The 19,623-nt window shown below is 35.4% G+C and overlaps 1 protein-coding gene and 1 pseudogene across 16 annotated transcripts in view; both read right to left on the minus strand.

The window, feature by feature from the left end:
- THOC2 (THO complex subunit 2) overlaps positions 1-19,623 on the minus strand; it is a 112,890-nt gene that overhangs the window by 19,790 nt on the left and 73,477 nt on the right. For 10 of the 16 annotated variants that reach the window (XR_009691934.1, XR_009691933.1, XM_061136521.1 and 7 more), the window contains exons 16-29: positions 18,555-18,696; positions 16,580-16,675; positions 15,848-15,941; positions 15,377-15,457; positions 12,366-12,462; positions 10,818-10,935; positions 9,642-9,821; positions 8,497-8,661; positions 3,850-4,125; positions 2,688-2,829; positions 1,878-2,035; positions 830-958; positions 337-468; positions 62-246 (exon numbers count right to left, since the gene is read on the minus strand). Coding sequence is in view for 14 of the 16 variants with exons in the window: in XM_061136521.1 (XP_060992504.1) it covers positions 62-246; positions 337-468; positions 830-958; positions 1,878-2,035; positions 2,688-2,829; positions 3,850-4,125; positions 8,497-8,661; positions 9,642-9,821; positions 10,818-10,935; positions 12,366-12,462; positions 15,377-15,457; positions 15,848-15,941; positions 16,580-16,675; positions 18,555-18,696 (1,995 nt within the window). In the remaining 2 variants the exon portion in view is untranslated. Of the gene's footprint in view, positions 1-61; positions 247-336; positions 469-829; positions 959-1,877; positions 2,036-2,687; positions 2,830-3,849; positions 4,126-8,496; positions 8,662-9,641; positions 9,822-10,817; positions 10,936-12,365; positions 12,463-15,376; positions 15,458-15,847; positions 15,942-16,579; positions 16,677-18,554; positions 18,697-19,623 lie in introns of all 16 variants that reach the window. The other 6 variants (XM_061136532.1, XM_061136531.1, XM_061136528.1 and 3 more) reach the window with 3 other exon arrangements.
- LOC133051866 (histone-lysine N-methyltransferase SETMAR-like) lies at positions 12,470-13,717 on the minus strand (annotated as a pseudogene).

Raw genomic sequence — 19,623 nt, forward strand, 5'->3', positions numbered from 1 at the left:
AGTCTTCAGAATCCTTCTGTAATCTAGTCTCATAAATCACATTAAAGTATAATTCTGTTACCCCATAGCCAATGCATATAGATCTGGCCTCTTCTCTTTTTCCTCTTGGCAGATTTTATGCACTCTTCTTTCCAAAGCCTGACCCAGATTCAAAACTTTTGGGTACCAAGGAAGTATTTTTGTTAGCACAATCAAGATATTCCTGATGTGAGTATATTCGCCTGTTTCAAGGCAATGTACCGATGCCTACAACAAACATTTTAAGATCTGTTATTATAAAAGTGGCAGTATGAAGAAGAAAAAAACATCTTTGAGAAATACACATTTTTTTCTTACCTTGGTTAGTTTGTAATGCCATTTGTGTACAACATGTCGAAAATTTTCATAGTCTAATTGATCAGCTTTATTTCCACCATCAAATCCAGTTGCTCGTAATATAGTAAGGAATCCTGGATAATTTCCACATTCCTAAGGGAGAAAATAGGCTGTCACTTTAAAAGAAAGATTCTGTCCTCCAAAATAGCAGAGGCTGAAACTGAAGTAGACTAATGATTCCATGGGAAAATATGATGTGTATCTGAATTATAGGTAGTTTTCACAGAAAGATTAAGTTTATTCAGTGACATTCATTTGAAATGTCAGTTTGAGATAGGATAAAAATATAGCACTTTTTAATAATGAATGAACTGTGCTTAAATTTTAAACATTGTTTTACAACTGAATCTTGAACTCAGCTTCCCTTTTAAAACCAAACAACCCAGAGCTTACTGGAAGTGGTCATTATATACATGGTAAATGGGTAAAATTTAATAGTATTTGTTCCTCATACCTTTTCATATGTGGCTCTATCACTGTGCCACCTTGTCACAGTCTCTAACATGCAGCAAAGGAATCTCCCATATCGACTAGCTTCATTTTCAGTACAGCTTGCGACTGTGTAAATTATATCAGAGAAAACCTACAGAAAACAATGTGTGAGATATGAAGACAGATCAAGTTCAAAATATTAAAAGACCATGTAATACCAATCATAATAAACTAAACAGGTAGGTTTAATCAAAATGCATCATCCCCTCTTATATTCACAATTCCAAGACCTTTAAAGATTTTGGCTTTTGTGAGAAAACAGTACATTTATAAAGCAACAATAACAACAAAAACCCACTTTTATAAAGAAAGCTGATTTACAATGACAGAAGAAAAAAAATATCATTATTACTACATCATAACTTTTTAACAAAGACTTAGCCATAGATATTAATGGGGTTACGGGGAGCAGTTAGGCAGGGTTAAGCAGAAGCGAGGCTGACAGAAACCAGAAATAGGCAGCTAAGAGGCTGTAACATAAATCAAATTTTTAAACCATAAAATGCAGTGATTTATTATTAAGAAAAAAGCCAGATGCAAAAATCTGTGAATGTGACCATACTAAAAAGTGTCCCGGCTTTTATATATGTGCAGCTTTTTTGTTGTTTTTTGAGGGGGTGAAGGTTAAGAATGCAGAATAGAGTTCTACCTATTATGACAAACATAAACTCAAATGTAGAGTTAATGGATTAACAAGGGGGTGCTTATTATATATACCAGGCACTAATCAAAGTGCTTTTGTGTGTAATGACTCATTTAATCCTCACAACAATCTTATGAATCAGGTACTATTATCCCGTTTTACAGATAGAAAACTGAGGCACAGAGAGATTAAAAAAACTTGCCAAAGATCATATAGCTAGAAAGTAGCAGAGCTAGGATTCAAGTTCAGGCACTTGGCTCTTGAATTCATACTTTTAACCACACACACAATAATACCTCCACAGATTATAATGTTTAGCTATCTTTGTGTGAGACTTTTTTTAAAGGTTGCAATAAAAAGAACTTACTCGATCATAGCAAAGAAGTGTGGAAAAATTTGGAGTTTTCTGTTGATGTACCAATTCAACAAAACGAGCACAGTAAACAGCATCAATTGCTGAAAAAATACATCGAGGAAATATACACAGCTGTAGAAATTTTGTGATGGTCTCATTTTTGGTAGATTCTAAAAATAAGGGAAGAATATATTAAGTGGTAAACTTCTTCCTCAAGTGCCTCAAGGTCACTAAACATGACAACATTAACTTTAGTGTAGAGAATGCTATAAAACCACAAACTATTTATAGTTTGTAACCAAAAGGTCATGCCTGGGATAAGACTTTCATTTTCACTCTGTGAACATTTTTCTACCTATAATTTCTCCAGAAATAAGATTTTATACATAAGAGTTGAGTGATAAGCTGCCAATATGGTTAATTAATTTCATCACAAACTAAATCTGTTCTTTCAGTGAACATGTGAAGTCAACTCTGCATTAATGAATAACCAAAGAATGGGCTGGGCTTCCCTTATAGCTCAGTTGGTAAGGAATCTGCCTGCAATGCAGGAGACTCGGATTTGATCCCTGGGTCAGGAAGATCCCCTGGAGAAGAAAATGGCAACCCACTCAGTGTTCTTGCCTGGAGAATCCCATGGAAAGAAGAGCCTGACAGTCCATGGGCTCGCAGAGTTGGACACGACTTAGCAACTAAACCAAAGAATGGGATAGTGAACACTGAGTTGAAATACAAACGTAATATACTTCAGTACCTCCAAAGTTATAAAAGTCTGCTTTTTAAATGTAAAGTGGCAGAAATGTAACAATTCCAACAACTTACTTGCTAAAAGCCAGTTGTCCTTTTCCAGTTTCAGTCTCTGCAGAACTCGCTGTACATGTTCCATCTGTTTCTTTTCTTCTTCAAGAAGCTTGTCCTGAAGGGCAGTGCATCGCTCCTTCTCTTTTTTCTTTTTATTTGGAGGCTACAAAGTATAAGTTAGATACTTTTCTAACTATAGGCACATTACTTCTCCTTCTTTTAATTAAAAAAATTTAAGGAGATAAATGCCAGTATTTTATACTAATTACTTCAACAGGGATATTTAGGAGTCCACTTGGATGTGCTTTCACCTCCAATCAATAAAATCAGTCTTTGTACTCTACCAAAATAGGCTACCTTCTCAACAGTGGTACTTTTAGTCTGAAGCATAGAGTCATCTTGGATCCCTCCTTCTCTGTTTCAATGTTCTAACTGCTTACAAGTCCCTTGCATTTCCACTACCTCCACCATAGTCTCCACTGAGTCCTCTCAGTACCTCATAATTAATTACCCAAAAGGCACCTAGGTGGTCTCCTGCCTAATGCCAGTCCCTTGGCCTACCAAACTAATCCTTCATACCACTGTTACAAGCAAGCTTTCTAAAGTACCATTTTTACCATTATTGCTTCCCTGCTTAGGAATCTAAAATACCTCTGAATTTTATCAAGCCTTCCTTTCTAACTTTCATTGCTCTACAGCATTGGGCACCATCCTAACCATTCAAATTTATCACTAAGCCCATTCACTATAGTACAAATGGTCTCTTTAAACTTTAGATTACTTCATACTTTTGCTGAAGCTCTAGAGTCGCCAATTTGCCACCATATTTCTAAACCTAACCTATCCTCAAGGCCTATCCAGTTCAAGACTCACCTCCTCAATAAAGTTTTCTCCTAAAGAATTCTCCTCTGGGGAATTCCTATTCTTCATGCAATTAGTAACATAGACCATTTTAAGTTGCTAGCACAGCATTCAGTAGAAAAGCAAACTTGAATACTTTTTGATTGATCATAATCTTCATGCACTCACCAAGCCCCTGCCCCAACTCATGGAGAGATCATCATTAGGAAAACATTATATAACAACAAGATAGAAACTTGAGCTAATATAATTCCAAGGTATGGAAAATGTTGAATTAATACCATGAAGTTATTTTTCTTGAGCTACTAGAACAAAAACCTACCATTTCCTGATTGTCATCAATCGCTTTCATCTGGATTTTAAGTTTATTGACTTCCCGTTCATAGCTGGTATGTGGAACTGCAAGGTCATACATTGTCAATGACCAGAATGTGGCATAGAATTGAGGACTGATGTCATCCCAGACTTTGGAAACGTGTAAGGAAACCACTGCTTCATGAACAGGAGCCATCACCATTTCACATGATGTGATGTACTTATGAACTTTATGCTGCTGTTTACTTCCCTTCTCTGATTTTTTAAGTTCGTCATACTTTGACTGGAGATAAAAAAGTAAAAACACATACACACAATATTTATAGCAATGATTTTCATAGTATAAAAACCTAGGTTCCCTTGAATGGATACACATATATATCTATGGCTGAGTCCCTTTGCTGTCCACCTGAAGCTATCACAACATTGTTAATTGGCCATACTCCAGTAAAAAATAAAAAGTTACCTAGGTCCCCTTTTCAAGAATCAGAAAATGACCAATCAAAAATGTTGCAGGAAATCTAATTTCTTACCAACAACATTAAAGATAAATCATCCCTGGAAGCTGTTTCAATATTTAGTCCTGTGTGCTTACTAGGAGCTTTTCAGAAGATTCCTATTGCACAAGTTTCTGCTGAGTAAGTGAATAGGGTATGTGAGCCCCTTGTCCATTTCCTCCACTATACTCTCTTGCTGCTGCAGCAAGGACTGAACAGGTGGAGTTTCCACTCCTGCTTTTGAAATATTCAAGGGAACCAAGTAGATGGTCTAAACACTAGAAAAGAAGCAGAAGAGCAAACCAAGATAGAATGTTTTATCACTACATGTAGCCCCTGTCATCTGTTGTGATCTGTCAATTAAGAAGCTGGATCAATACAAAGGTTGTGAGAACATTACCATAAGACTGCTAAGTAGGAGGACCAAGTGTCCAGATCTCCCAGTGATTGAGAGGTTTCCAAGGATGCAAGACTGTAGTGCTGAAACTGGGAAAGTCTTGGGCAAACAAGGACCTACCAGTAATCCTACTGCTAAGCCAAGTAAGTTTTTCTCTGAATGACTATGGTATACTGAAGTATAAAGCATATGGGAACTGACTTCCTATAGCTTATTTTTTGGCTTGATTGGTTTGGGGGAAAGTCAGGGGATTAACTATATGAATAAAAGAATCTGTTAGTACAATGGAAGGGACCACATATTATCAATAGTTCATAAAATATATGCCAAACATAAAAAATAAAACAAAACAAAGTAGAGTTGTTGCTATTGTCTCATGTCCTTCAGTTTCTTTCCAGAAAACTGTCTGGGCTAGGCATCATCCCTGAAGATGAACCTAAGAGGACATCTAAAACTAGCTGCTTCTTTATGCTAGAAAAGCACTTAAATCATTCACAGTTTTTGCTAAACATGGAACCCAGAACTAGAAGGTCAGAATGCAAAGGTCCCACTTCCAGTTCTGCATCATGACCAGCAGAGTCTTGGCTCCTCACAACCTGGCTGCCGTTCCCACTGAGTGCTGCCATACTCTAGGCTCATTGGCTTGAAGGCACACCAAGTGCTCTTTGTTTCATAGGATATCTCAAGTGGAATAGAGCATCACACAATTATTTTAGAAGTGAGAAAAAGTATCTCCTGTTATCCCCATTTTAGAGAGCACACTGATAACTACTGAGGCTACAGATGACAAAGCTATAAATAAAAAGAACATTACTTAGGAGAGCCGTCCCAATTACACCAGAAACCTGAGAGAATAGCAGCTGGGATAAGAACGACTTTAAAATGTTTGATCCTACTGAAGTCCTACTTAAGTCAACTAATATGAACCTATGTGTACAGAATGATATCTGTTGAGGTTCTAACAAAACATAGACTAAAACAGTGCTGAAATTACCTGCATAAGATAGCTTATCTACCTGATTTGGTCATTAATTAGAATATGAACTAGAGGAAAAGCCTTTCTTTGAGACGAGTGTTGCAAGGTGGATCTCAACAATTAAAACCAGTATTCTTGCCTGGGAAATCCCATGGACACAGGAGCCTGGCATACTGCAGTCCAAGGGGTGGCAAAGAATCAGACAAGACTTAGTGAATAAACAACAACATGAGAGTGTTAAATGATAGCCCTAGTCTCCCTAATCCTTTCATTCTGAATCTGTGACTTCTATTGCTAGGCACCCTCCTGGTTCCTATCTAGCTGAAAATAAAACAGGCTCGGTCAGAAAAGATGGCTATACTTCATATTTGCTGAGGACAAATACTTCCTTGCCTAAAGTCAGTTTAACCCCTCTTCAAGCTCATGTCTTCCGTCAAATTGATAAGTTTAACAGTTCTACAAAGTCACCTGGGGAACTAGACCTATGGAATAGAACTGATACTCACTGTTATTGCTGTTTTTTCTGGCTGTGCCTCATGGCATGTGGGATCTTAGTTCCCCAACCAGCAACTGAATCCATGCCCCCTGCAGTGCAAGCAGAGTCCTAACCACTGGACTGCCAGGAAGTCTCTGCTGTACTTCTAACTACTGTTCAAAACACTCTCGGTCTAACAATCTGAGCAGTATTTGGTTGGCTTAATTATTCCCAGGAGAGTCTGCCAGTAATCACTTTATGGAAGGGACCTAGCTGCCCTCTAATACTCATACTCTCTCATCAAAGGTTCTTCAGGGGACTTCTCTGGCAGTCCAGTAGTTGGGACTTCATATTTCCAATGCAGAGCATGCAGGTTTGGTCCCTGGTTTGAGAACGAAGATCCCACATGCTGCATGGCATGGCCAAAAAACAAAACAGGTTTTTTTAAGAGGGGCAGGGAGAGGTTCTTCAAGAGTGGCTTTTGCAAGAGGCAAAGAAAGAATCCCAAGGGAAGCTTGGATGCCCAATCCAGTGCAACCAAGGTTGCCAAGGAACTCCCTTTTCAGGGGGTGATATGTGGCCTACTCCTGACTTGGTTGCACAGTCACCTCTGTAGTTCTCTGTTTTCCTCTCAACCCTGAGAGGGGAATGACATTTCTTTGTTTAGATACTTTTATCTCTTAAGCAATATTTTCTACAGGCTATGGAAAAAGTAGTCATTGGAATGAATGACCTGCTCCATTTTCTGGCCTGGAAATGCTCAGCCAACCTCAAGCAACCAAGTTTTCCTCTTTGCTAGGGTTCAATATCACTGATGAGTGTGTTCATTTCTCAGTATAGTACACGATAGGTCAGAACTTCTGAGATGAAGCAATTCTCACACCTCAGTCCCTGAAGAAATCAGGTCCCCTGTTGTATAGCTGAGACTGATATACTGGGGGTGGAGCAACAACACAAACTATAACTACACAAAGAGAATATAACAATTTTCTGGATTGAGAAGAGTCTGAAGGAGAAGCAACAACCCAATCTTACTCTCTTTTTGTCTTTTTCCCTCTAGAGTATATAGCACAGTATTGCAAGCAAAAGTTGAATCAATTAACATTGAGTTAGTTGTTGGAGGTTAAGTGTGAGACTGTAGCAGTTGATATGTAAACACTAAAAGCTAGGTTTAAAACTAATAATAGGTTGATCAAATGATCAATTAGATCCCAAATTTCTCAGCATCTTTTGCCAAACTCTAATACACAGCCCTGTATCCCTACTGGAAAAGAGAAGGGATTCTAGTTAAAGGGAGGGGAACCAAGATCTTTCCTCAAATCTGTAATGAAAGACTTGCATAGTACACACTTAAAAACAACAGATAAACAAAAGGGCCAGAATCCAAGCCTACACAAAAATGAAGAATATGCTTAGACTCTAGTCAAAGTGGAGAAGAACACAGTTTCCAAACAGAGGACTGACCATGGCCCTGAGGAAAAAGGAAAAGTAAATTCCTATTAGAGGTAATGGCTTTGAAGGGAAGAGTCCAGGTGGCAGATCGAGAAGAGGAGGAAGGGCTTTCTCCTCTTACCCCACATCCTTACTTGATTTTCAGTACAGTCACTAAAGAGATAACCTACTTGGGGAGACTCTAGTTTGCTTTTTGTTGTTGTTTCATTTGTTTTTTGTTTAGGTGGAGAGAAATAAAACAGGAACCATGAATATACCTTTCCTAGAAGTTACACAACAGAGTGCGAGAGTATTTACAATGTTTGGGGGTGGTTAAGTCTTTCAGTCTTTTCTTTCAAGGCAATATGTGTAACAGCAAGTCAACTATCTGACAAGGATAACTGTCACTAAGGAAACAGGATTCTCTGTATTCACTAGGGGTGTTTCTCAGAATGATATGCCACATTCATCTGCATGAGAATCATCTAGTCTTATTTAAAAAAAAAAAGCGAAAACTCTCTGGTAGCATTCAAGTTTCTAAATCAGAATTTATGGACATGGGGTTAAGTTTTTAAGATGCTTCCCTGGTGGTTCTCTAATAATTTCCTGATGACCTGCACTAATGTTTAAAAACTATAGTTCTAGAGGGCCTATAAGATATCAACTTGGACAACCGGTAGTGTAGTAACAGTAAAATTATAGAACTAGAAAGACTTTACTTTTTAAAAGGGTTATGTTCATTGACCACTGCTCAGAGCTGAGTGCTAACAAAAGAGCAACTCTCTAATAACCTATGTCAAACTATGCACTTACAAATAAACCGTTAAGAAGTAATGTGGAATCATTCTTGGAATGGCAACAAAAATACTTATACTTACCGAAATATGGTGTGCATACATTGGCCTAGACAGGAAAAATGCTGCATCATGAGGTGTGTGAAATTCATTACAGAGCACATCAATTGAAGGCACTCGCTTTATATAATCTTCTGTGCTTAGATTAGATGCTAAAAACCCACCAAACTGTACCAGGGTATCATGACACTAAATTTAAAAAATAAGACAAAAAACACAAATGTGCTAACATTTTATTAAACCAACATAATGTTTTCCAAAATGACTAAGATGTTATTTTAACAATATTTTTATTAACAATTAAGAATTCAAATTCAAAACTTGAAAGAACTTTGGAGACAATCCACAAACTTAATCACATAATCATATTACAAAAAAGACACTCAGGTCCTGAAAAGTTGACTAATTTGAGAATTTGGTAGTCAACCAAGGTCTCAAATTCACCACTTTTAGTGGTAAAATATATTTACCTAAATTTTATAGAACAATATTATGTATATACAAGTCAATTCTCTTGGCCCTTAAAAGTAGAAAATTTTATAAAACACGTGTGATTTTTTTTTTTTTTACCTTGTAATATGGTGATAGCTAAACACATTTTTTAGGTTAGCCATAGGTTTTGGTGCTTAACGCATTATTGACTAGAGACGTATTACTATGTCTTTTGTCACCTGAATGTTATTGACCAGGAACACATCAATACATTTTTAGAGAGTGATACAATTAACATCACCATGTAAAGCTGTTAGAGTTTAAAATTGATCAAAGGTTCATTATACAATCTATGATTATCGTTATTCACTTTTTGTTAGGTTTTTGTTCTAACCCTGTGTATATTATAAATGCAAGTTTATTACCATAAAATTTTCAAAAATGACTGAAAACCTTATACTATTATATCCCCTAGAGCCATCTCTTAAATATAATTTGCACAGAAATTGTCCCTATCTCCAGAATGTCTATTTCATATATACATCATATACCATTATATACCATATATAATATATATACCATAATATATATATATATATTATGCGTATAATATATATACCATGGTATATATAATATATATGATCAGCAAATGACATTTTTCAAATTATATAACATTCTATATTTTCCATTATCAAGATTTAAAAATCCACAGAAACACAAAGGCCACTTTAACTTGCCTGATCATAGAGTTTTCCCACAAGTTTCAAATGTTTCTCTCCACCTTCCTGAAAGATTACCCCATTCCTCTGCTGAGCCATAAGCAAGCAGAGAGGAAGAGCAAGATCATGGTCTAATAGTGCATCCTTTAATCTCTGGGAGGATTTTTTAGTGTTTCTTATCTGGCCAAAATAACCACCCTGCAAAAGAGAAGACATAAATTTACTAGTGTACCAGTACATAACACATGCCATCTGATTTGAAAAAAGAAAAAAACAAAACACAACAGGAAAGATTTGGTTACAATCCTGAAGATAAAAAATCTCACACACCTTACATTCCTTCCCTCCCTTGACAAATTTATTTTACTGACACTGTTACTGCCACTGGCTTTAGTCACTGGCTTAAAGATAACTGCCAATTGTCTTTAAATTTCTACATATTTTCCACTTTCCACCATGTGGTTCCTTATAAAGGATTATTCTTTAGTCAGTTTGGAGCAGATTCAACAACAGAGTAACTATGCTCAGATTTATGCCAGCTGGGGTATGAAGGACCACAGAAGATTTGATATTTATTTCCCTTTAGATGTATTACTGTCTTTTATACTTTGTTTCAGCTTTTTAAAAAGGTTAAAGTAACTAGAACATTGCAATTTTTAAAAAGGAGGTGGGGACGATTATAAGAGAAGGGTATGGCTTTGACATTTAGCTTTATGTAATTACGTGAAGTTTAAATTCTTTATTATGAACATGCATACATTTTGATTACTGGAGCTTTGTAGCACTGTCTGAAGTATGGGAGGGTTATGCTTCCAGCTTTTCTTCCCTCAAAATTGCTTTGGCAATTTTGGGTCGTTTATGGTTCCATATAAATTCTAGTTTTTATCTGTTCTAGTTCTGTTAAAAAAAACTGTCCTAGGTATTTTGACAGGGATGACATTAACTCTGTAGATTGCTTTGGGTAGTATGGCCATTTTAACAAGGTTAATTCTTCCAATCCAAGAGCATAGAATATCTTTCCATTTCTTTGAATCATCTTCAACTTCCTTTATTAATGTTTTATAGTTCTCAGCATAATAAGTCTTTCATTTCCTTGGTGAGGTATATTTCCAAGCATTTTTTAATGTGATTTTAAAAGGTAGCATGCACCCAGTTTGAATTTTAAGTCACTAAACAAAAAGAGCAGAGTCTCACCTCAGCTTTGAGTTGCTCTCCACCAGTCATGGCTTCTAGCTGCTCCATTGTCATTTCTTCAGTAATTTCTATCCCTGCCATTTTTTGTACCACTTCTTTCAGTATAAGCAGGTCAAAACTATTTAGGAAAAATAAGAAACAGTCTACAGTTGAAACTTCAAATGTAAATGAGTTGTAATTAATACACTAAGGAGGAGGAATGGAGGCAGGGAGAGGAGAAAGGAAAAAAAGGAAGGAAATGCAAGTTCCAAGTTGCAATATTTGAGCCTAAGATGACAGTTCAGAGGTCTGCCTTAAGCATACTTATTACTGTGCCAACAGTTATTCATTTGAATTCTCTAAGTTTAGGACTACTGATGAAAATAACACTTTATGACTTCTAAGATCTTCCTTAATTTGTTAAGTAATGAAGTAAAAACATACTTTTCTACAAAATAAATGCAGATGTGTTTCCAGAGAAAGGTAAAGCTAAGCATATCCAAGATACAAGTTAACAGACAAAGGAAAGGTGGTTTTTCTAAGACTCTTTTTTCTTAGAAAAAAGAATGGTGGTTTTTCTGAGAGAGTGCGTGCTTACTCTCTCAACTTGACTTGCTTCTCTAAACATAGTTTTTGAAAACAAGAGGGCCCTCATGCAAATTAGTATGCAACAAGTACCAATGAAACCTTTCCATTAGATGGTCACAAAAATTCTATCACAGTACAGAAAACTGAACTAGAGATTTAAAGGTAACATGATTATTTTCCTGGCCTCAATAGTCACAGAAGAGTAAAATGTATGGGAATGGCCAACAGATCCTTAACATAGTTTTGTTTTTCTTTTTAAAAATTTTCCCTAAACCAAAACAGTCTGTCAAGAATTACTTAGATAACATTTGTTTGAAGCACCAGAGAGCTTTACAGATTTCTGTTTGCTTTCTACCAGAAAGCTTTTGAAAACAATTTTCAATTCTTAGTCTAGTCAGTCTATTGCTGGTGGAGTTTAATCTACATTCTAATTCAAAGTCTAAGCACTGATATTAGTCCAGAATAATATAATAAAACTCACTATTTATAAAGAAAAGAGGACAGTGTCCAAAGATACATTAATGTTACCTATCTCTAAAGTTTATATTAAAAAAATAGTTGTTTTAAAGATAGTACATACACCTTCAAAATAAACACATTCCTACCAAATGCTCAATGTAAAGGCCAATTCCTCTGCCCAGTAGCATAATCAATAGTGCAATATGTTTTGCCATAAGAGGATTTAAAATATACCATATCAATCATTTATTCAAAAGTCTAATGCATAGTCAATATGAATTTTTAATGAGTTACATATATAACCATATATTATAAAATTACAAAATTCTGTTTATATATGTAAGTTGTAATTTCTTTAATTTCTTTTAATTAAAGAATTTCATGTAAATAAGTGAACAACTATTATTCTTAAGTCTACAACCAACAAATAATTTTTCAAGATACTAGCAACCTCAGTATCCCAATACCAGCAGAAGCACTCTAATTATTGAATTTCATTTACATATAATTTGCTATGAATACCTTTTGCCTGCCTTTAGCTGATTAGCCACATACTGAAGAAGACCAGCAAGATCAATTGGATATTTACGAAAAACTGCACCACAGAAACTAGCCAGACCTATATGAAATAAAAAACAAAAAAACAAAAAACAAAAAACAGGGCTTTTTAAAAAAACAGTTCGTAAAACAAAAAGCACAATATTAAGTGTCATTTCAACTAACTCAATTTCCAAAACAAAATGAGCTGGGAAAAACTGTGTTGCTGATGCCACTGAATAGAATTTTATAATTAATAATATTAAGGTTGGTACAAAAGCAACTGCGGTTTCAGATAGTGAAATTTTAAATCATTATAACTAGGCTCAAACACATCTTTATTAATCAAAATAGGAACCACTACAATCAACACATTTTTGCCAACAAGAAATAAGTTTGTTTATTCCTGAAGCATAAAATATCCATGCTTCAGGATTTGGCGAACTCTTGGAAAGCATTTTCTGCATCCTGCTGATTGTGGAAGCATGTACCCTGCAAAAAGTTGTCAAGATGCTTGAAGAAGTGGTAGTCAGCTGGCAACAGGTCAGGTAAACATGGCAGATGAGGTGAAACTTTGTAACCCAATTCATTCAACTTTAGAAGTGTTGGTTGTGTGCCATGAGGTCAGGCATGGTCATGGAGAAAAACTGGGCCCTTTCTGTTGATCAATGCCGGATGCAGGCACTGCAATTTTCGGTGCACATCATTAATTTGCTGAGCATACTTCTCAAATGTAATGGTTTCGCCAGGATTCAGAAAGCTATAGTGGATCAGACCAACAGCAGACCACCAAACAGTGACCATGACCTTTTTTGGTGCAAGTTTGGCTTTGGGAAGTGCTTTGGAGCTTCTCGGTTCAACCACTGAGCTGGTCATCCCCAGCTGTCTTACACAATCCACTTTTTGTCACATGTCACAATCCAATCAAGAAGTGGTTTGTTGTTGTTGTGTAGAGAAAGAGAAGATGACACTTCAAAATGACGATTTTTTTGATTTGCGGTGAGCTCACAAGGCACCCATTTATCAAGCTTTTTCATCTTTCCAATTTGCTTCAAACGCCAAACAATCATAGAATGGTTGACAGAGTTCTTGGGAAACTTATTGTGTAGCTGTAAGAGGATCAACTTTGATAATCCTCTCAGTTAATCACTGTCAACTTCGATGGCAGTGTGCTCCTTATCTTCAAGGCTCTTGTCTCCTTTGCAAAACTTCTTGAACTACCACTGCACTATACATTCATTAGCAGTTCCTGGGCCAAATGCATTGTTGATGCTGCAAGTTGTCTCCGCTGCTTTACAATCCATTTTGAACTCAAATGAGAAAATCATTCAAATTTTTTTTTGTCTAACATCATTTCCCTAGTCTAAAATAAATATAAAATAAACAGCAAGTAGTAAGTCATAAGCAAAAAAAATAAAGTGAGAAATGCACATTAAAATGTTATAGAACATCATTTTATACAAAAGTGTATAACCACATTTATTTAAGAATGTGGTTCAATATCAATGAACAATATTCAATATCAAATGGTAAAGTTCAACAATGCACAACTGCAATTACTTTTGCACCAACCTAACAGCTAATATTCATTGATCATACATATGCCAAGCAGTCTACTAAGCTGATTATGTAGCTGATATTATGTAATTATCTCATTTAATCTTTGCAATAATCACCTCAAGTTGGTATAAACCTATCAATAAGAAAATTTTGGAACAGTTATGTCATGAAACTAGCTAAGGGTCACAGAGTTGGGTATGAGGTAGAACAGTGATTCAAATATTTAGGCCTGATTCCACAACCTGTGACATAAATTAGGCTACAACAGAATCTTGCATATAACTCAAACTTGAATGATCAATAAAACACTTGCTCCTCAAATGTTTGAGTCACAAAAAAAATTTCACTTTATCTAGGAATGTGCCACCAGTTATGGAGGTGCAAGGAAACATCGCCAGACCAAGAAGCAAACAAAAGACCAATTTTAGCCAATAGTCTTTATCACATTGGTAGGGAGAAAATCCCAGTCAAGACAAGAGGAGGAGACCCTAGTGAAGTCAAGTGATCTGCATCCTTTTCAACAATTATTTGCTGAGCACCTAAAGGATAATGCACAAAACACAGGTCCTAGTCTCAAGGAGCTTACATTACAGAGAGATACAGAAAAGTAAACTAAAATAACTATGATGAATAAAAAGCTACACAACAGTACCGAAGAGGGACACTTTATTCTGACTTTTTGGGTGGGAGGTGTTAACAGGGAAAGCTTCCCAAAGAAAGTGACCTGAAATCTAATGAATAAGTAGAAGTGTGCTGGAAGAGATGAGTGGGTATGGATGTGTACCCCCAAGAAGAGGGAAAAATATGTGCAAAAGGGCCATGGAAAGTGCAAGAAGTTCACTTTCCATGTGAATTAGAATATTAGGGAGGGGCAAAAGATGAGGCTAGTATAGAAAGAGGACCTGATTCAAAAAGAACTTACTTGTATGATATATTACAGATTGCAGACTTCAAAGGGCAATGGAGAGTTACTGAAGATTCAGCTATTAGAGACACAACTGGTTGAAAGAAAATGTAAATGGCTGCTAGAAATCAAAGGTACAAGGGGAAAAAATACCAATGCTTTTTATTAAACAACCAAGTTTTTGTTCTTTTAAGGTAACTGGAACCTCAGGATGGAAAGGAGAGATGGAAGAATAGTTCCCTTAAGATTAATTCTTCTAAAATAATAGAATGGATGGGAACTTTCATCTCCCTAGTAATGTTTCTCCAAATTCTATCACAGCCAATACTGATCTCTTGAGTTAGAAAAGGAATAAATACCATATGAACCTCCTTACACAACCGAGGACTTGAACCCTTTGTAGAACAAGCTGAGTGGTTAGATAGTCTCAAAAGCTCTTGACAAATAGATTCTTAGCATAGGTAACAGAATACATAGCTCGGCAGTTAACAACAGATGGAAATTTCATCCTTGGAAAAATAAAAATACTTACTCTGAAGCCAACTTGAGATGGTTGTGTCGTCATGTTTCATTTTCTCCTTTTCTGGATTAGCTAAAGCTTCAATGATACAATCTTTCATATATTAAGAAAAAATTTTAAGTCATTACATCTCTAACAATGACCTTTAGCTAAGAGAACAATAAAATGCCACCCTTTGAAAAAAAAAAGTTGTTAGCTTAAATTTATTACAAATTATTGAAAAATACACTCACTGTAGTACCAACTTTTCTTTTTAGCAGCCTCTTTTCCATCTTTTAGCATGCAAGATATATCAAAGATTTTTGGTAATCTTATCTTTCCCAATATACAACCCAGACACAAACTCCAGACTGGCCAACCTTCCAATCAGCCATCTGAATCAACCTCAGATGGTTAAGAAAGGAATTTACAATGAAAATAAAACATTCACCACTACAACCTATGAAATGTAAAACCTATGAATTATTTCATTTGAAAGGATACAGGCCAAGACGTCATAATTCAATGAAGTGAGGTATTTCAATGAATCTACTACAGGTGTTATTAAGTTATCATACTTCTGTATTTGTGACAAGATCTGGAAGATGGCAACAAAGAATAAAAGGCATTAACTAATCAAAAGAGAACTTTTACTGTGCTAACTAAATAATGGCTAGTCTTTTTTATTTTTCAAAAGAAATAATACTTAAAATTAGTTTCCTTCCATTGTTTATTTATATAAAACCTACTATTCTATCATTTCCTAAGAAAATATTTTGTTAGGCTACATTTTCCAACTAGGAAATAATTCTAGGACACCCAAACTTGAATTTTGGAATTATAGAGGCTAGACTGATGTCAAATGTGTTTTAGAAATCACATTCTAAATACGCAAGTGTTACATCTGAATTGCAATGAAATGCTGTTCAAGTGTTTCTAAAAACTAAATCAACAAATAATGTACCTCTTTATTAATGTTTTTGTAACTTGAAATGTGGTACATGAGACAATGTCAGAGAATCTGTTTATAGCAGCAGCATTGTCACATATTAATAGAAAAGCAGATCAATGTGTTAAGTATATCGCATACTAAATTTTATTTTTAGAATAACCATACAATGGCTCATTTGCTAAGATTTTTCCCCTAAAACTATCATTTTTAAGCTACATCATTCTATTTCCACTTGTGCTGATTCAAAGACAACAAAAAGAAAAATCCCTGAAAATAATATTAACCTCAAAACATACATAATCAAACAAAATGGTTGGATTGCTGTGGCTCAACTTCCCAATTTGTCTTCCAGAAGGCTTCACATTTTCCTTGGTTAGACGCCTAGAAGGGGAGAAAAAGGTGGCAGGGATCATCTTAAGTAATTTCCCTTGTAATGTTGGTAGCTTTGTTACATCATGAAAAAAAATTTATTTCCCATATATCCAAAATGGATCCATGTAAACAATCACTCTCATCATATGCTTTACTGCAGGACTTGAGCTATTTTGATTATGCATTCTCCAAGAAGGTATTAAACTTTTGTATTAATGCTTAACATTTACAATATACACATTTTCATTTTATAGTAATAGTCTAATAAGCATTAAAACTCTTAACGTACTCTACAAGTACATAAATCTCTTCTTACAGAGAATAATTATTTCAGATTTAGAAGGGCTCACTATCAGTTTAGGGATTAAGATAACAAATTTGGTGTAATACATTGAAATGTCTCATGTCATCTGTCTTAGTGACCCTAAAAGAGTGATAGCCAAGACTGTACTCGATACAGGAAGTTCTCTGATTTTCATATTCAAAGTAATCAAGTCCTGAAAAATCAATTCTACTCTTTCTTTTCTCTTTAATTCACCCTCTACTAAGTATTCTTTTACTAACATTTTGGAAATTTATATCTATGAAATGCTTACAAATTCAAAACAATTATTTCACAGGATCTTAAACTCTTCTGATGATATTATTATGTAATAAATCTAGAAACTTGAAAAAATAACAAGTGACAGCTTTCTAGAATGAAAATATAATGATGCAAATAATGAATTTAGTTGACAGTTCAAGGAATGTGACCATTCTGGAAGTGACAAACTATAATTATCTTAAAAAACTTAAGACAAAACTGATCCATTAATCAAAATTATTTCATCAACAACTGCTTCCCTTTCCCATTCTCTATGCCCAGTTTCTTTTTTTTTCCCATAGAAAAGAATGACTCATCAGTTTTAAACTTTGGCTATACTCTGTTCCACTTTCAAGCTTACCACCACCTGCCCTTACTTCTAACCCTATTTCAGGTAGCCCTCCTATTTGACAAAAACAGCCCTTCTTTCCCATATTTTTTATTTCATTCCTTTCTGCTTCCTCCCTCCACCAAAAAAAAAAATTATAATAAAAGGAATATTCTCTTGATTATGTCTTCCCCTCAAGCAACTATGGTGCTTGGCATATGGAACACAATCAATGAGCATCTGTGGAATGAATTACTGGATGCCCTATAGAAAATTCATGTTTTAAACAGTAATCAAAACTGGTGAAATTCTCAAGTAATAAATTAATGATTTCATTTTCAACTTTAAAAATTCAATGAATACTAAAATCATATTGTTCAAGGCTAGTGTAACAGTTACAGCTAACAAAAAAATCCAAATACATGAAAAATTCTGCACATATTTTTCTGTGATAAACATTTATATTAATTTACTTATTCATTAATTCATATTAATGTCTTCTATGACAGGCAGAGTACTAATCACTAGAAATAGAAGGATGAGTAACAGTTCCTGCTCTCAAGCTCAGTTCAGCTGGGGAGGTAAATTTAAAACCATTTAAAAAAATTTTTTATTCATAAACAATTAGAGCAACTTATAGAACATTACGTATTATACACTAGCAATAGTATAAAAGGAGAGGAATCATATATTTGTATCTATTTGCATATACATAAAAATATCAAATGATAAATAAGAAACTAAACAGTGGCCACATTTTTTCCCTTGGGAGAACTGAGAGGACAGGGTGAGAGACTTTTTACTGTCTACTTTTTCATATCTACTAAAATTTAAAACATGTGAATGTATAAACTAGAAAAAAAATTAGATAATTTTAAAAAGAAAAATAATCATAGCAATATACATAAGCAGTATGATAGTATTTATATGCATATTTAATAGTGGCGGCACAAATAAAGAACAATCGTCGGACTTCCCTGGTGGTCCAGTTGTTAAGAATCCGCCTGCCAATGCAGGGGACACGGTTCGATCCCTGCTCCGGGAAGATTCCACATGCCGAGGGGCAACTAAGCCCATGCACCACAACTACTGAGCCTGCACACCCTAGAGCCCGTGCTCTGCAACAAGAGAAGCCACTGCAATGAGAAGCCCGCGCACCGCAACTAGAGAAAGCCCACACGCAGCAATAAAGACCCAGCGACCCAAAAATTAATTACTTAATTAAATTTTTTAAAAATCAATTTTGCTTGGTGGTATATGCAATGGAAGGCTTCACAGAGGTGACACTGGAGCCCACCATCCAAGGGTGAGGTCACCAGATGGAGAGAGGAAAAGAGGTAAGGGAAAACCTGTATGAACAAAAGAAAAAATATATGCAAAGAAAAAGGAGACCATAGCACATTCAGGGAAACATACGTGGGGCTCAGTACAGCTAGAGGTAAAACTGACAGGAAATGAGGATGGAAATAGTGAGAGACAGATCATGGAGGTTCTCTTATATCACCATGCCATGAAGTTTGACATATAACCTGCAGGCAATGGTTAGTCACCAAAGGATTTTGAAGAAAGAGAATAATACAAGGCACTATAATACTCCAGCTGAAAGAACTAAGTAAGTGGGGGTAGAGAGTGGAAGAGACAGATTCAATATTTAATACATCATTAAATAATCCATATAAAGCACTTAGTTCAATGTCCATCACATATAGTAATGGCTTCATAAATATTAGCTATTATTAAGCTAGAAACTCTACTTGGGGAATTCTTAAAACTGGTACTCTTTTGGAAGGACCAGTTCTTATATCACCTCTTACCATGCCTTCCTTTCCTAACTTCCATGAGGTGGAATAATTCATTCTCTTCTCAATTGTCCCAGAGAACTTTATACATGCTGTGTAACAGCTATCTATTAAACCAGACTGTGATTGTGCACACACTTGTTTCCCTAGTAGACTGCAACCTAGGATAATATCACTAGGCAAAGAAAGTATCACTGCATACTGTTTAATCTAGTTATACTAGAGAATGCACTACTTCTAATTAGA

The sequence above is a fragment of the Dama dama genome, chromosome X, assembly GCF_033118175.1.
Source record: "Dama dama isolate Ldn47 chromosome X, ASM3311817v1, whole genome shotgun sequence".
NCBI classification, from domain to species: Eukaryota; Metazoa; Chordata; class Mammalia; order Artiodactyla; family Cervidae; genus Dama; species Dama dama.